This window comes from Caloenas nicobarica, chromosome 2 (assembly GCF_036013445.1).
Source record: "Caloenas nicobarica isolate bCalNic1 chromosome 2, bCalNic1.hap1, whole genome shotgun sequence".
Lineage (NCBI taxonomy): Eukaryota > Metazoa > Chordata > Aves > Columbiformes > Columbidae > Caloenas > Caloenas nicobarica.
This window is the reverse complement of record NC_088246.1, coordinates 150,765,419-150,782,929: the sequence shown is the minus strand read 5'-3', so window position 1 is coordinate 150,782,929 and position 17,511 is coordinate 150,765,419. Positions and strand designations below refer to the sequence as shown.

Genomic DNA, 17,511 nt, shown 5'->3' with positions numbered 1-17,511 from the left:
GGAAATAAAAAAAGTTGTCTCCCCCACCCCCCAATATCAGCAACTTTGGAAAAGTCTTTCCTGAGGCAGCCTGTGTTTCTTTTAACCAGTGATGTCTTTCCAATAAAAAGGTAATGGGCATCTATGTAATTGCTAACAACCTCTCCAATTTTTTCTCTCTCTTGTATCCTGAAGGATCCCGATATAAAGTGTTGCTGAAACAGCACTAACATTCATTACTTGTGAAAGAACGATGGGCTAAGAGTCAAGCAGCATCTGGCCATGTGATTTATTTCTTTTTTAAGCTATCCAGGTGAGGCTTATGCTACCATGTCATCAGAAATCTGGATTATTTGCTCCCTGTGATGCATGGTAAATCAATACAGTAACCCAGAAGGCTTTCCTTGTCCACCAGTTACCACCTTCCTCCCTAATCCGTATTGTTTGGAGGCCCTGGGAAGGGAGGAGCTGCAATCCCGAGGAAGGTTGCTGCTGGTGGTCTTCTTCAGGCAGCACTAAGTCCCACTGTGCTTTGTGAATTCCTCCAGTGAGCACTGGAAGGTGGTGGACAGCCAAAAACTGCTTGTTTCTGGATGCTGCTGAGATGTGTTAGTGTTTCGAAGGTGTATGCAGGAGTCTTCCTGGTCAGCTAGACAAGGTCCTTGCAGAAGAAAGTTGGAGGGATTTTTATGGACCCTATTCCCTAGCAACTGTCATTCATTGCTAATTTCTGGGCCCTGCTGGAGCAGGATGTGTTGGGAGTACTATAACAGGTTGTTTAGGATATCTCCCATGTTTTGTCAAGGAGGGAATTTGGTTACTAACAGAACAATTTCTGTCCTCACTGGGCTGTGAAAAAGTCTGTCTTGGTGGATCACATCCATCTTTTCTGTGGTCTGGAGGATAAGCAAAGTAGTCATCAGTAATTACTTGTTTCTTTCAGGTAGGTAAATATGATATAGAAGAAATAGATAATGACAGGTGGATATGATCTAGGAGAGAGAGAATTTTTTTGAGATCTTAAAACACACTGATGTAAATATAAACCACAAATTAATATCTTTTTGAAACCTCCCATGGGAGCTTAAAAGCCCCAAAGACTCCATCATAACAGCTTGGCAGGTTCTGGATACCTCCCCATAATGGCCACAGAGCCAGCGCAGATGAAGCCTGTTACCACTGCAGAAGTAAAAAGGATTTTGCATTTCCTCTGACACAAAAAGAGGACCTGCAAGGAAAAAAAGTCAAGCAGCAGCTGTGTTCAGGTTCAGTTCCATCATAGGCTTGTAGCCATGACAAAAGCCAAATCTAGGAAGGGTAAGGTGTGGGGTGTACCTAGAAATAAAGGACTCAAAAGTTAGGAATACCTCTATTAAAATTATTATGGTTTAAGTATTTATGTTTTGGATTGACTCAGTCATGTGCCTGGGAACACCAGTAGGAGGAAAGGAGGGACTGGAAGACAGTTATCTTTTTTTCCTTCCTTACTAGTGAGAGGTGATGCCCAAACGATGGGGTTTGGTTTTGCATTGCCTTCAGCAACCTATGGAATTGGTTTGAACTGGGAAGAAAGGGACTTGCAAGAAGAGCTGCAGCTGGTCTTAGAGAAGAGCTCTGCAGAGTTGGTTTGGAAAATGGGGCTCTGTAGCAGCTCTATAGGTATCAGGAAGAAACTGCAGATGCCTGCCCTATTAGGGCTACAGAGCCATAGACTGCTGCAGACCCATTTTCCTTATGTGTTTTTTTCCCTATTAAAATTAAAAAAAAAAAAAGTTTTTGAGAAATTGCTGCCTTGGAAGGGAAACCCAGGAGTTCCAAAAAAACTTCTCAGAGGGTTTTCAGTGCTTTTAAAGCAAACCCACAATTCCCTATGCAAGGCCTAAGCAAATGGAGGATCACTTTTGAGAAAGAAGAGATTTTTAGCTGGAAATCCTTTTCCTGTGATGGTCCCTGGGACAGCCAGTAGAAATCCTGCCTCATTTCCAGAAGCTCCGCATCGTTCACCTATTCTGTTCCCTTCACCAGAGGAGGTCTCTGCAGGGCTCAGCTCTGGACGTTCTGTGATCTAGTGATTCCTCCTCCTCTTCCTCTCAGGCTGTCTCCTAAAGAATTGACTATTTGGAGGGGCATCCCTCCCTCTTTTACATACTCGTAAAAGAAGTCCAGGACTAATCCCCTACAGCTACTCACAGTGAGGCTGAAATTTAGTTCCCTTTGTGTTCTTAGTTTCATTTACTGTGTTTCTGTGGGTTGGTGGTGTATTTTTCTATTCTTCTCCATAAAATGCCTGCAATTTGTAACAAAGCATGTTGCAATTCTTTACTGCTTTCCATCACTCAGTGTTGTTAATGAATTATCCTTCACAATGTTTCTTTGACTTGAAGATAGGAGATGTTTCCATCCCTAGCTTGCAGATGTAGGTATTGTAGTGCTTGGACAGATCACTAATCTTTTACAAATATTAGGATGTTTTTAAAAATCCCAAGGAGAAAAGGCCAACTTTTTGGCCTTTGCTTTAATTCTGCTCCAAGGAATTGCTGTAATTTAGGCTCAAAATTTTCAATGAAGACCCCGAGATTTCAGATGAATGGATTTTCAAAAGGTTCTGCAGTTGAATGAAGGACCTTTTGCCTTCTGCTGCTTCAGCCTGTGTCACGTGAGGCTTTCAAGGGCTGGTCCGTAGCTGGTAGAAACTGGCAGTCCTCATTCCTTTCCCTGTCTCCCCACCCTTTGCTACTAAGCCAAGCAAGAGTAAAAGGCCAGCTTTTATTTTGGCTTTACATTGTGTTTTGGGTTCCTATTCAGGGCTGTCAAACATTGCACCATGATATCTGAGCGAAGTTCTTTTGTGTACAGGGGAAGTTGGGACCATTAATTACGAGTAGCACTAAAAGTAGCACAGTTACCCAGGAACACAGATGTAAAAATCAGATATTCACATGAAGGGGAAGTTGCCTCAGGACCTATGCACTCTCAAATTGCTACACATGCAAAGAAGGTTCTTAAGGCTGCTCTCTGTGTGAGTGCTGGAAGTGTGAAATTTCGGACAGAAAATGATTAAACTACTGCCATAATTCTAAATGTGCATTTCTGTGGTATGGTTTGCATTAGTTTTATGTTTTCCTCTGGCTGCTTTCCTTATTCTGCTGTCATGACTGCACACTTCATTATATGCTCCTTGAGAGCACATCCCTCTTGCTTGTTAAGATGGTGTAGGTGGTAATTTGCAGCGGTACAAAGTGCTGAAGGAGAGATAATCAGCCGGGTAAGTCATTACTCTGTGCAGAGACCAGCTTGTAGTCCACCACTTACTTATCCCACGTTGTTCAGGAGCTAGAATGTTGTAGTAATTGAAAATGTAATAGAAAAACTTTAACTTGCTTTCCTAGAAAACAAAAAGAAGATACAGCTGAACAATGAATACATGGAATACATTGCCCTACCCTAGGAAAAGCTGTAAGTTGGGGGTCTTGGACGCTGTAGTGAATCCAGCAGAGCATAGCTCAGCACAGTAGCCTGCAGTAAATAGCCTTTTACAGTGCTGCGTTGCTTCTCACTTTCTTTCTCAAATATCTCACCCTGAATACATGTCAAGCTACAGACAGTTTTTTTGCCATGATCTGACACAGCTCTGGTTACCACGTGGCACTTCTCAGTAGTTATGACAAATGTAAGGTTGAGTTCTTCTTTCCTAAGCAGTATTTTCTCTTTCTCATATTTTTTTTTCCCAGCTATCCATTGCAATCTGAATCCAAATGGTATTGATCACCCTGTCCCCACAGAAGGTATTAATCTGCAACTTGAAGGTGAGGGAGTTGAATCGCCCTCTGTTAAGAACACTAGTAATCCAAAAGAGCACGAGTCGAAAGAGACACCCAAGAAACAACAAGTGGAGCCAGAAATATCTAAGGTAGGTAGGGCTGGGTTTGTATTTATTTTGGTGAGTCTTAAAGAATCCAGGCTTCTTGGAAGTCCTGGCTACTGCTTAAAAAGCATTTTTCATTCTGTTAAAAACATACAAAGCTGTAAAAGTAACAGTCTGAGGAAGTGAATGTAACAGAGGCAAGGTATTGCCGTGGAGTTTTAGCCCACACACATCTTGGACATTGCACTATTTTATTCTAGATGAAGATAATTAAAATAATGGAATAACGGAATCTCTCTTTTTCAGGCACTGTGGAGACTTTTTTCCTGAATGACTTGAGTAACAACCAGAATGGGAATAGATGTGTTTTTCTTGAGTGGTTTTTTGTGCACTTGTTTATTTTCCCTGGGGTAGATAAAGGACGAGAGAAGTTCTGTGGATATATGAATATATGGATTTTTATATGGGTGGCTGAGTTTAATAAACTATTAACTAATTTTAGGGAAAATACCAGGTCAATTCTTCTGTGTCTGGTATGTCAGTGAATAAACATACTTCAGAGATGAATTCCTAAAGACAAATGAAGTGTCTGTTCTCATTCGTAAGCTGCTGTTTCTTGTTTGTGTGCAGCAGACATGACTATCAAGTGCAGATGAATGAATGTGCTCCAGATGCTTTGAGTATAAGACACTAATATATCATATTAGATATGTTTTTAACTAGAAATAAAAATAAGGTAATGTTAAAGAATCTCTCCCAATTTTATTTTTTTTAAAAGCCTTATCAGTCTTTTTGACCTTTAAAAGCCTAAAACCGGGGTTTTGTGAGTGATTTCTGCAGAGTGGAAAACCGAGCTTTACTGAATCTGACACATTGGGAATTAATAGAGCAGATAAAATGTTTCATTTTTAAAGGTCCAAAAAAGGCAATAACAATTAATTCAATGACTGAACAAATTAAGAGTATTTTCTACTGTCATCAGTATAATAAATTTAAGAAATAATATGCATACAGTTGGGATGTATTTCACTTTTTAGAGTAAAGTGGCATTAAACATTTTGAGCCTTGTAGCCTTGACAATAAAGGCTTGGTATGAATTCTCCATTCTGATTTTTGACTAGACTACCTAGTTTTAAATAAGCACAATTTGAACTCATTTCATTCTGTCCTAAATCACTGAACTAGATCCCGTACAGGTTGGCATTGATCAAAATCACACCTATCTGCAGTCCAGTTATCAAGCATGTTGCTGATTTCTCTTGAACCCTTGCAGAACATGTTTGTGCTTATTGCTTTGAATCATCCATTTGGTAATAAGACCATGACATTTTGGATGGGCTTTGAGAAAAGGCTCAGCTAATATACATCTGCCCAGCTTTTTGCAGACAAAGGCAAGCTAACCCTGCCCATGTTTCAACATCACCAGATGAAAATCTGCCCTGTACTGAAAGCTAAGGAGGTGTGTTGAGCTCAGAGGAGATCTTACAAGCTTCGACATGAAGAAGCTGAATGACACGATGAGGCTTCCAATTGAGAATGGGCTTACGTGTAGTTGACGTGCAACACGGGCAGATTGAGCTTGTCTTTGCTCGCAAAAGACTCATGCTAGTGGAAAATGAGGATGAAATGTATTGGTGATTTAATGTAATGGAGCCAGTTTCCACTGTCTGAGCTGTACTTGTTGGACCGATGAACTTAAACCCGTTTCCAAGGCTGTCCGTGCTGGAGATGGCCGGGGAGCAGGGAAGCGCAGTGCTCTCAAAGCACTGAATTCAGCTGCTACTTTCCTACATCTGATTGCAGTAGCTTTATTTAGAAAGTTGGGCATGCTTCAGATTTAAAACCAAAGAAGCCACCGAACAAAACTAAACATTTTGCTTGATGGAATAAGCTTGGCATAATAGTATCAAGCCAATGAAGTGGACTGTTTTTCTGAATGTGTTGCTGCCTTGTTATTAACTTTGCTTTTTACGTGTGGTATTAACTTGGTGATGTTTTTCGTTTGGATTCATATGTTATAGCCTGAGGTGGCCTGTCTTTTCTGGCTTACTCTGCCTTAAATTTAAAAATTGCATTGTTTTGTCCTCAAAAATGTGAATATGGAGTTGGGTTTGTAACTTGTGTGGCTTTAGGAGCTGGATTAAGCTGTCATTATGAAACTTCATACATGCAATCGTTTCTGTACAGTGGAAAGATGAGCAGGAATAGAGGAGAGAATTGTAAATAAAACATTGTGGGCAGATCCTTTTGTTTTATATTTCCTCATTGCTCAGTTGTTTTCAAAAAGCTTTCTTTGTGATCTTGTGTATTCAAATAACATCAACACATACCTTATATCCACAGGCGTGAGACTTACATTGCACAAAGCAATACAACGTAGCGAATGCAATTTAAGGTGCCTTATAGACCATGTTCTGTGCTTTCAGCTTTCTAATTTGTCTTCATCGACACCAATTCCAGCACTTTAAACTCCCGGCTGCTTTAAGGTTTTGCTGTCCAAAGAAACAAAGAAAATCTCCTTTCTAATGAAATGTGTCCTCTTCCTGTTCTTAGCTATGGACTTGCAGAACAGGAGTAACTCATGGGCTACAGACAGATTTAGAGTTCCTTTTTATGCAGCTAATGTGGTGTAAATAGGGGAGTACAAGTGTTTGTTTCTATATTTGGGATGCAGACAGCAGGAACTGTAGCACGAGCGAAGTATCGCTCATTTAGAAGTTCCTGATGAGGATGGAGTCTAATTTGTATGGGCTGACTGAGGTAGAATTTTAACAGAAAATGGAACAATGATCTTAGTCTCCCTCAGCTGGTTCCTTAAGGAACCACCTTGTTACAAATGCAAGCAAGTCCAGAAAAAGCCAAGATTATTAATATCTAACCTGCTGTGCATAATCCCGTGAGCCTCTGATAATGTACAGGATATAGTACAAATTAAGGAAGTTGTACGAAGTGTAAAAATACTTAGCTTTTTTGTTTTATATGTTTATTTTGAAGTGTATATCTATGTATAACCATATACGCACTTTCTTGGTCAGTAATTGATTTTTCGGTGTTCATGGTTTATTAAAAAAATCAGGCAATTGGGTGGACACTTTTACAGAGCAGAAAACATCATTGGAGAAAGCAAGGATGGTTTTTAATATACATTTGAAAATACATATTTGTTCTTTAACGCCTTCTACATCTAACCTCCTTCGGATGTGTTTTATAGAATTCTTATCTTTTTTCATGAAAATACTACTTCCAACTCTTATGTTTGGTCTGGTTTAATATCATAGTTATCTCTAGATAAACACAATGAGTCAGGACATTTGGAGTTACAGAGTAGAGTTCTGTTAAAAAATAAAAAAGTTTTACTATACTTTTGAAGCCCTGTGCTTCTCTGAACTTTGGCTTTAACAGAAGGCAGCTTCCCTCGGAAGATTCAGAAAATCATTTCTTACAGAAGTTTTAACTTTCATCAAGGCATCCCACATGTTGCACTCGTAAAGCTCTGTTCACTGTGAGCATGAGACCCAAATCTGTTCTGTCACTTATCAGAAGAAGATTTTTTTTTTTTTTTATGTTATTCAGGGAGTTTTGATTCCTAAGTAAGGTGTGCATAGCTGGTGGTAACACTGTCTCCTTATGTGGTAGTAGAAGTAGCAAATAATAAGGGCTTTTTAATGGCAACCACTACAGTGAGACTTTTTAAATCTTGTGTTAGCAACGGCAGGTTTTTATCTGACTTGAAGACAAATTAACAGTCCTTTAAAATGTTCATGAAAACTACAAAAAGAAACTGGTAAACGAAGTGAGATTTTTCTTTAATCTTGCCTTCTGTTGTTAAGTGCTATATAGACAACACTAGACTATACTTATTGTTATAGTGTAGTTCATTAATTCTTTTGGTTGCTCTTGCTTTCTTAGAAAAAAGAAAGCACCACCTTTTCTTTTTTAAAAATTATATCAAACAACACTGAAGGGCTGACTGAACTCAGTAACAAAAGGGTGAGAATTTATCTTGGCTTACTGGGCCCAGTTCGGGACTGATGGTGGAAGCAGCTCCTCTGCTCTGCTGGGGAAGTATTTGGTATGTGATGAAATGTCCAAGCACAAAAGAGCAAGGCTTTGAGTCATAAGGGTATTATAAAATCTGTCTTAGAAATAGCAAAGTGTTTTGTCAGTTATATATATATATATATTTTAATAAAAATGTCCTGGTACTGTTCTCTAACGAGAGAATAGAAAAGGTAATTTTCTAGAAGAATTCCACAGGTTTTTAAATCAGTAGCTTCAGCTTCACAGTGTTTATCCTTTTTGATCAAGCTTATAAAAATAGATGGGATGAGAAACAGTATTTTTCCAAGCAGTGGTCCTGGTGACGAGTATGGTGGAACATACGCTTTCATCAGCATAGCAGCTTGGTACACTGAGACCATTTTATTTCCCTCCCCACCTCCCTGCTTTTTTTTTTCTTGCCTTTTTTTTTTTTTTTTTTTTTTCTCCAGTTGGTTGAGAAACACAACTGGGGCAATGAGGTTTTACCTTTTTGCTTTGTCTTCCAACTATCCCCCTCTTGCGAAACCTCTGGTGGCCACAGGAGGTAGGAACGAGAACGCAGACTGGACTGGCTGAAGTTAACACACATTTTGCCTGTTGAAGGGAAGGTTCAAGATAACCCCACCTGGGCTGTTCAACTCCTCCAGGTTCTGTGTTCAGACTGTGCAGCTGGTGGGAGGGTGACTGAACTGCAGATATCTACATGTGTCACAGTGGAGGTGCAGACCCTGGATGGTGAAATGTTCACATCAGATCACCACAATGAAAGCCAATAGATATGGTGTGTGGTTTTTGTTTTTTGTTGTTTTGGTTTTTTAATTATTTTTAAAAAAATTCTCCCTACTCTTTGACTGTAATAATGACAAAACACCACTTATTGCACTGGGTCTTTTTTGTGACTGGCAAACATAGATACAGTATCTAAGTGTACAGTATGTCTGAAGTGGATTTAAAAATATTTGGTAAATGTTAGTATCAGATAGTTGAAATAATTACACTTCAGGTCAATGTGCCTTTCTAATGTCTCATTCGATGATTATTAGTGATACACAGTAATTAGTGGGCTCACTTCTAAATTGAGAGCTGAAATGTTTGATGTGTATGTACCTCTTCCTCTCTCAGCCTGTCATTCGTGATTGTGACATCTGGCTGAAGTTTGAAGTTTCAGAACCGTGCAGTGAAAAAAGCTTTTATCCTGAGACGTGATACAGGCCTGCTGGGTGACCCTGTTACGTTTCAGGCAGCTGAGGCTGATGTTTTATCGCTCTGGGGTTTTACTGGTGTGAATGAAGTGCTGGAGTAACCCTACCTATAGTGCAGAATTTAGCTGTTTGGTTCAGAATTTACATTGTCATGAGCCAGGAAAACAAGAAACATCTCTCTTTGTTGGGGTCCTGTGAGCCAGTTTATCATAGGAGGACAAATGCCTGATTCAGAATTCAAGCGTATTCTTGCTGCAGCATGTTTTTTGCCATTGCTATGTCATCCATTCTTGTTATAAATAATGTAAAATGAAGGCTCGTATTTTTGCAGCAAGGCTTATACATTCAGCATAAAAGATCTGGCTCCTCCTGTTCATCCTGTTCGCCCTGACTGTGTGCCTGGGGATTCTGAAATTATCATCTGCCCTCACAGCAGCCACGTGTGAGTTGGAGATCTTGCCTGAATCAGTTTGTTGTGCTCTGCCCAGGACAGTGAGGGGAAAAGAAGGGCAAAGGACCATTATTCATTTCCTTCTCCTTCACCCCCCATCACAAGGTGGGATTATTTTCCCGTTGCTTCTGTTCTTTCTCCCCATAGGAAGTCAAAATAATTAACTCAGGCTAACACTTAGCTCTTTAGATGAGTATAAGCAGAACAGATGAAGGTTACTCACAAAGATCACTATTGATTGACCTTCCAAACTATTTAAATGGATCGCTTATGAAAGTCATCTGCACAAGCATGCTCTATCCATGACTTCAGACCATCAGGTGATAACAGGAAGAGAAATTTCTGTTTGTCAGGCTTTTTACAGTTGGACTTTCACCAAAAAAAACCCCAGCAATTAAAACATATTTCCGTGGTTGCACACACACGGCGAGGTGTTTGGGTGTGGGCTGTGACCCCGCGATGCGCTCGGGGCGGCCCAAATCCCCAGCCAAGGGCTGGTTTGTGCCGCAGGGAGCCAGCGCGGCCCTCGCACGGGGCAGGCGGGAGCAGATGGTTACGAAGAGGCAGCTGAGGGAGCATAAGGAGGGAAATGTAGTCTGAGCTGGCTCCTGTTGTCCTGTGAAAGCTATCAGTGTGAAATTTGTGTTCTTTCTCGTTACGCCAGTGTAAAAAGGAGCAGCAATTGCAGTATGTATTAGCAAACATAAGCAGTAAAAAGCCATGGTAGTACTCTAGAAATAAGTGGGATGTCTAATACTATAGACACATGTAGACACAGACAAGTTATTTAAAAGAACTCCTCTTCAGGGAAAAAGAAATATAGATAAAAAGATAGAGCTGTTTTTAGAGGAAAAAGCAATTCCATGCAGCGTGTGGATGCATAATGTACTGAGAGTGCCAGTTCTGCTGCCTGCCTCGTTGTGAAGCTGCTCCACAAAGCCACCCAAACCCTCTGCTTTCGCTTTGAAGCTACTTTAAGGGCTTCATAGAGACTGCTTCAAAAATAAAGCAGTATTTTAATGACACAGCTGCATTGACGGAGAAGGAAAAGTAGAGAATTGCCCAGTAGAGAAAATAATAGCACTGTGATTAGAGGGATTACAAAATGTATTATAGAACCAATTTGGCATTTAAAATAGGAAAGCAGTTTAATGTTCCACTGCTGGCACTGCAGGTTCTGCAAATAGTGCATCTCATCTGAGTTATAACAATAATTTCATTAATCTGCCACATGTGTTCGTTGGACACTTCTGACAAAACTGATTAGCAGTTGCTGTAGGCCTACTTGTAGGGAGAAAGGTGGAACCTTTTTCTTTTTCATTTTGAAAAATAACATGATTGCTGAGCAATGGGAGTGAAATGTGTCACAATCACACAAGGGGTGTGGGACTGTAGTAGCCCTGATAATATCTGAAGGGCATTTCTTGTGTTATCAACCTGTCGAGCTTTCCCCCGGTGCAGAGATGCGTTAGGGATTTCAGATGTGAAGGGATTTCATGAGGAGAGTTTGGGAAGGGGCAGAGTGGAATCTTCCCCTCAGGTACTGTGGGTGGAATTGGGCTTGCTGATGAGTGCAACTTAAATGAAGTGTCTACGTGTGAGCTGGGTGTCTAAACTGCTGTTACATTTGGTGGAGATCCAGTCGGCATGCTTGGAGGAGTGCAGATGTGAAGCGAGTGCTGCTCAGCTGAGTCTGTCTACGCTTTGGGGACTGCGTTGGTACTTGAGTTTAGGTATTTGGATTTCCAACTCAGTTCTGTCCTCTGCCTTACTAACTGGCATCTGCATTTGATGTTGAAATGGCTGTTAATGTCTGATGGAGGTGAAACCTTGTGTTAAGAGACCATATTTCAGAAGCTGCATTTACCTCAAAAATCATACTTTGAACACTTGGGATAGACAAGTCCCATCTATTAATATATGGCTATGTTCAAGATGATCTTCTGGCAAGCAAATACTGCTTAATCTGAAAAAAACCCCTCTATCCTTTGGAGTGTGTATGTTTCATTTTTCTCCTTTCTTTTAATTGGTCTTGGACTTTAGAAGCGTGTTGCTCTTCACTAGAAGTCAAGTTCTTGCACTGCGGCTTAGTTTTTCCAGCTGTAGAAGAACGATGATAATTAGGACTACTTAAAACTGGGAAGTATTTGGTGGATGAGGAGTAGAGTGTGCATGGTGTTTGCCTCTGAGAGCTATCTGTTGTCTCATTTGGGGTCTCTGAAATCAAGGAGGCTTTTCAGTGTGCTTTCATTTCACGCTTTGCAAATACTAGCTCTTTTTAGCTATTTCCGAATGTGGACTTCAGTCAGAAGTGTTTGTGTTTCGTCTCTATTCCACAGTCAGCTGCAGATTACTGTGTGGCTGATGTGCCACTGCAGGGAGCAGGGAAACATCTCCCAAATGTTAAAGCAGACATTTTCTATGATGCTGTGTATTATCAGAGGGGCAAGCAGAAAGCAAGAAGAACGTTGTGTTCAATAAGAGACAATTCTTCCCTTTCCCTCTTCAATTTTTTGACCAGCTGATTTGTAGGTAGTGTGGGGTTTCCTTGGCTGTGATGCCATTAAGTGGAACTTTGATATAGTGATTCAGCCTGGGGATGGCTTTAAGTGCCTGTGTCCCACTTCTAGTACTTCTGCGCTTCTAGTTCTGTTGATAGGGTGGTTTTATATTGTCGTTAATCACTCTGTGCATTTGCAGGGTTAGTTCAAAACTAAGAATGATATCCAAATATGACAGACTCTTAAACTAAAAGCAGTGTAAGTTTGCAATGGGAGAGCAAAGGGAGGAAGCGGTACAGCAGTATGTTTCTTTGAGTTTGAGGTGTCAATGTTAATGTTCAGCTGAGGCCTTCAGCACTTGGAAAAGACAAATCCTACTGGTGGTACTGGCATCAAACGTCACAAGTAATTTCCCTCTAAGAGATTAGGGAACATGGATCAAATTCCTTCAACAAATCCACAGTTTAAAAAGAGGAAAGAGAGAACCTTTTGTTTTTAGGCTATTTGCTTATTTTCGCTTTTGAACTGTCTCCTCTTTGTGCAAACTTGTGTTTTCCTAGTCTCTAAGTATACCAGCTGTCCTCTGTGGTCTGCCAGCCCTGTGAGACCCTACAGATGGACACATTGCCATCTTCTGCCTGCCGATTCAGTCTCGTCTTCACCTGCCAAACTGATCTCATTATCCCCAGACCGTGTATCTTTTCATCTACCCCACCAAAGGAGAGAAAAGAATTCACTAGAGTCAGCATTAGCTACGACCAGTTAAGACTGACGTAGTATTCAATTTGCTTTGCAAACTGTTGCCTGAAACGGGAGATGCTGATCCTGGTCCGGGTGGTGCAGTGCCACTGAAGCCTGCCCATACCTCATTCAGGTGGAACAACCAGCAGAGTCTGCTTAGGGCTTCCCACCAGTCTGACCGCGAGTGCGTGGTTGGAGAAGCTCAATGTGTTTCAGGAGGCAGCTGTGTCCCTCTTCTGTCCCACAGCAGCTCACAGATAGGATGCTTCTCCTTGTACCCTCAAGAGCTGCAGCAGTAGAAGCAGCTGGAGCGGCAGCCTGGGCTATTGGGGAGAAGGAGCAAAGCCGGCGTTTTGGTTTACAGGAAGCTGTTAAATTGGCCGTTTCTTCAACATAAACATTGCATTTCCTGCCTACCTGGAGGTCACCACACAACTGGTCTGGAGCATCTGTTCTTCCGTCTCCCTGGCCTTCTAGATCCTCACCCAGGTTGTAGTTATTACTGGTAGGGGCTGTTTGTAGAAGAGACACTTGGTAGAATGAATATTTCTAATTTTACCAGTGTCTAGGAATGGATATTGTGATGATGCATCAAGCTGCACTTCTAGGGTTAAATGTGTGCTTGACATGCCTATCTAAAAATAGAAAAACTTCAGCTCTCAACAAGGTAGAGTTACGGCGTATCTCGAGGCCTTTTTTCTGTCCTTAACATAGAGAATCTCATAAGTGGATATTATGTTCTGCCTATTTTCTTTTCTTCTCTAATGTCTGTGAGTGCATCCATCAACTACTGATAACTTTGCTGACCTAGACACCATCTACTTTTCTTGCCTTTTTTCCTTGCTTTAAACAAAAGTATGACAATATAGTCTGTATCTAATGGTTTTAGAACTGCTATTAATTCATCTTTCATTCAAGGCTGATTGCTTTCAATCTTAGCAGTACACTTTAGATTGTGAAGGATTTTGTAAATGTATTTTCATTATGAAAAAGTAGATGTGACTGAACTTCAGCATACCTATGCCAATAATACAGTCTTTTATCTAAATAAGGCTTCTGTATATGTTTGAAGATGTATTTTTAAATAATCAATATCCTTGCCGCTTGAACAGAAGAGCTTTTTCTGGAGATAAAGACCATCACAATCGTACGTTCTACTTCAGATATAAGACTGTCTCAAACTTACTTCTCTTTTGGTGGCTCAGAATTTATGCCTTTCAGGTTTGTCCTAAAGAACAAATAGCTTTATTGTCAACATTTCAGCATTAGATGGGGATTTGTGAAGCTGATGAGGAAAACTGAACATGTTATTCCATGTACTAAGCTTTCTTGAAACCTTTATTGTTGAGTGCAGAAGAAGAATCTGAAGTGCTTGTTAATGTTCGTGCTTATTAAACTGTCACTACTGTTTTCTTTTTCTGTGGGGAAGGCTACTTTATGGCTCGCAAACTATAGTTAATTGTCCGTAGTAACTAGTAGCAGATTATTTCAAAAAGTTTTTTTGCCTGAATAATTATCAGGTTTGTTTTCCATAGCTGTTGTTTCATGTTCCCTTAGTCTCTGTTGAAATAATTTAGTATTGGGTTTAGTTTTTAAAAGTATTTTTGAAGGGGAGAAAAAAATAAAGAACAGTGCCAAATGAAATGCTTAGATCAGGTGGGTGTTCAGCATGTTGATTAAACACCCAAATTCAGAAATTCAGATGAAATTTGATTAGTTGTACATGTCCATTAGTACACATTGCCCCTTCTGCCTTTTGCTGTGAGGAAAACAGTACAAGATATTACCTTTTTTTTTTCTCCTGTTGACTTTTGCTCCCCCTCCCTGGTTTCCAGGTTCCAAAGGACACAAAAATGCTGATAAAAGCCAAAAAGAAAAATAATTGGAAAGGAAGTTGTGTTAGCTTTTGATTCCAAAAAGAAAACTGTATAATGTAGTCAGGTTATATGAACAGGCCTGACATTTAGGCGGGAAAAAAACCACCGGAGTGCATCCTGTTGTTCTCTAAAATATTTTATGCAAATTGCAAGTGATTCTAAAAACACAAACTGAACAGATGAAACTGAACTCGAAAATTAAATTAGCTCCTCTGTACATGGCACAATGATGGCAAGTAAAACCAGCTTATTGGTGATGAAATTCTTACTTTACAGTGTTCATCATCTGCTTCCTTCCATACCCCTCTCCCATGGTCAGGGTCTTGTTCTGGGTTTGTGGGTTGTTTCCTCCCACCCTGTTTCTTGTGGTGGGTTTTTTGGTGTGGTTTTTTTGGGTTTTTTGGGTTTTCTTGTGGCTTTTTTGTTGTTGTTGTTTGTTTGTTTGGGGTTTTTTGGTTTGTTTTTTCTTTGTTTGCTTGTTTCGTTTGTGTTGTGGGTTTTTTTGGTTTTGTTTTTTGGTTTGTTTTTGGTTTTTGTTTTTTTGGTTTTTTTTGACAAACCTGGTTCCCTTCAGGATCTTACAAAGATTTCTGCTGGGTTGGGGAGGGTCAGGATGGAGTGGCAGTGTGTCCTAGCTGAATGGAGGTGATGATGGAGCACCCCATTTAGTAGTGTATCTCCTGCAGCAAATTTCAGTCCCCAGCCCCTGCTTTCTCATTTTATTGAGTTGACCGCGCAGTTCTTTGACTTCAGTGAGCTGATGATCAATTTATCATCCAGCTGAATCATCTCACTCTGGCTTTTATTAGTAATAGAGTACTCCCTACTAGCTGGTCAAGAGCAACCAGTGAGAACTGTCCCCTTTGGCAGCATTTCCTTGTTAATTTGGCTTATTTTAATCACTTGGCTGTGCTGGCTGCATTTATCGCTTTGCTGCAATTGCTGCTGAGAGAAAAGTCTGTGGAAGTGCAGTCTACATGGAGCTATCAGGAGACTGAATCAGATTAGGAGGAGGAACAGGAGATACCAGTCTGAAGGAGTAATAACCTTAAGAACCAAATGTGTTTTGATTTTTCACCACTTCACCAGCTTTACCAAATGCTTCAGTTTGTCCAAACGTGTAAGAGATGAGAATGGGTGATCTTACAGTGAAACAGGAGACTGCAGGCTTGGTTGTGGTTTGCTTTTGTTTGTTTGTTTTGTTGTGTGGTGGTGGTGTTGTTTGATTCTTTTTTTTCTTCAGGAGAAAGGTAGAATCTTGTGCTATAATTACAGGAACAATAGAAAGGGGAGCAGTGAGATTATCCATCTCTTAGCATGGGATATACGACTGAGCAAAAAGGATCAAAAGAAAAAGCTGAGGAAGGTATAGGCTGCAGTTATAGTAGGTGTATGATGGAGATCAGGCAAAGTAGTAGAGTATGTGCAGCAAAAGGGAATTTGACTGCAGAAGGTGAAATAAAGTGCAAAGAATAATAATTTATAGGATGAGTCTGAATACCCCACTGTATTTATAAGTCTTAAAACTGAGGAAGAGAGGTAAAATCAGAAAATTGTTGCTGCTGCATGCAAATACACTAGAAGAACAAAATCTCTATGCTGACACAAGCAAGTAGGACTGTAAAACAAGGTAGAACTTGAAACTTTCCTACGTATTAGAAAGTTTCTCTTACAATTTTGTTAATGGATATTAATCTGCCATGTGTACAAACAGATTGAGTACAACCTCTCCTTTAGCAAAGTTCATATTGGTTGTTTCTCTTTTAATTCTCTTCTAAATAGATTGATAAGGATTATTGTATAAAACAAGCAAATTGAGTTTCATTTACCTTTGGAATATTCATAGGATCATAGAACAGTTTGGGTTGGAAGAGACCTTCAAAGCTCATCCAGTCCAACCCCCTGCAACGAGCAGGGACATCTTCACCCAGATCAGGTTGCTCAGAGCCCCGTCCAGCCTGGCCTTGAATGTCTCCAGGGATGGGGCATCTGCCACCTCTCTGGGCAACCTGGGCCAGGGTTTCACCGTCCTCATTGTAAAAAATTCCTTCCTCATGTCTAACCTGAATCTACCCTCTTTTATTTTAGTTTAAAATCAATACCCCTTGTCCTACTGTAACAGGCCTTGCTAAAAAGTCTGTCCCCATCTTTCTCATAGGCCCCTTTTAAGTACTGAAAGGCCACAAAAAGGTCTCCCTGAGCCTTCTCTTCTCCAGGCTGAACAACCCCAACTCTCTCAGCCTGTCCTCCCAGCAGAGCTGTTCCAGCCCTCTGACCATTTCTGTGGCTCCTCTGGCCCCTCTCCAACAGGTCCATGTCTGTCCTGCGCTGAGGAACCAGAGCTGGACACAGGACTCCAGGTGGGGTCTCACCAGAGCGGAGCAGAGGGGCAGAATCGCCTCCCTGACCTGCTGGACACACGCCTTTGGATGCAGCCCAGGGTACGATTGGCCTTCTGGGCTGCGAGTGCACATTGCTGGCTCGTGTCCAGTCTTTCATCCACCAGTACCCCCAAGTCCTTCTCCACAGGGCTGTTCTCAATCCCTTCATCCCCCAGCCTGTATTGATACGGGGGGTTGCCCCGATCCAGGTGTGGGACCTTGCACTTGGCCTGTTGAAGCTCACGAGGTTCGCATGGGTCCACTTCTTGACCTTGTCCAGGTCCTTCTGGATGGCACCCTGTCCCTCAGATGTGTCAACTGCACCACTCAGCTTGGTGTCATCCGCAAACTTGAAATATAAAAATATAAGTGATAAGCTTTGGATATGTTACTGATGTGTTAATCGGTGAAACAACCCAAAGCAAAAAACATATGTGAATATTTCTTCTTTCACTTTCAATATTAATTATCAG

The 17,511-nt window shown here is 40.8% G+C and overlaps 1 protein-coding gene across 5 annotated transcripts in view; it reads left to right on the top strand.

Annotated features, from left to right (window-relative positions):
• The window catches only part of SAMD12 (sterile alpha motif domain containing 12), a 177,818-nt gene that overhangs the window by 16,087 nt on the left and 144,220 nt on the right, over window positions 1-17,511 (top strand). For all 5 annotated transcript variants that reach the window (XM_065629147.1, XM_065629144.1, XM_065629145.1 and 2 more), the window contains exon 2: window positions 3,711-3,889. In XM_065629147.1, coding sequence (XP_065485219.1) covers window positions 3,711-3,889 — 179 coding nt within the window. The remainder of the gene's footprint in view (window positions 1-3,710; window positions 3,890-17,511) is intronic.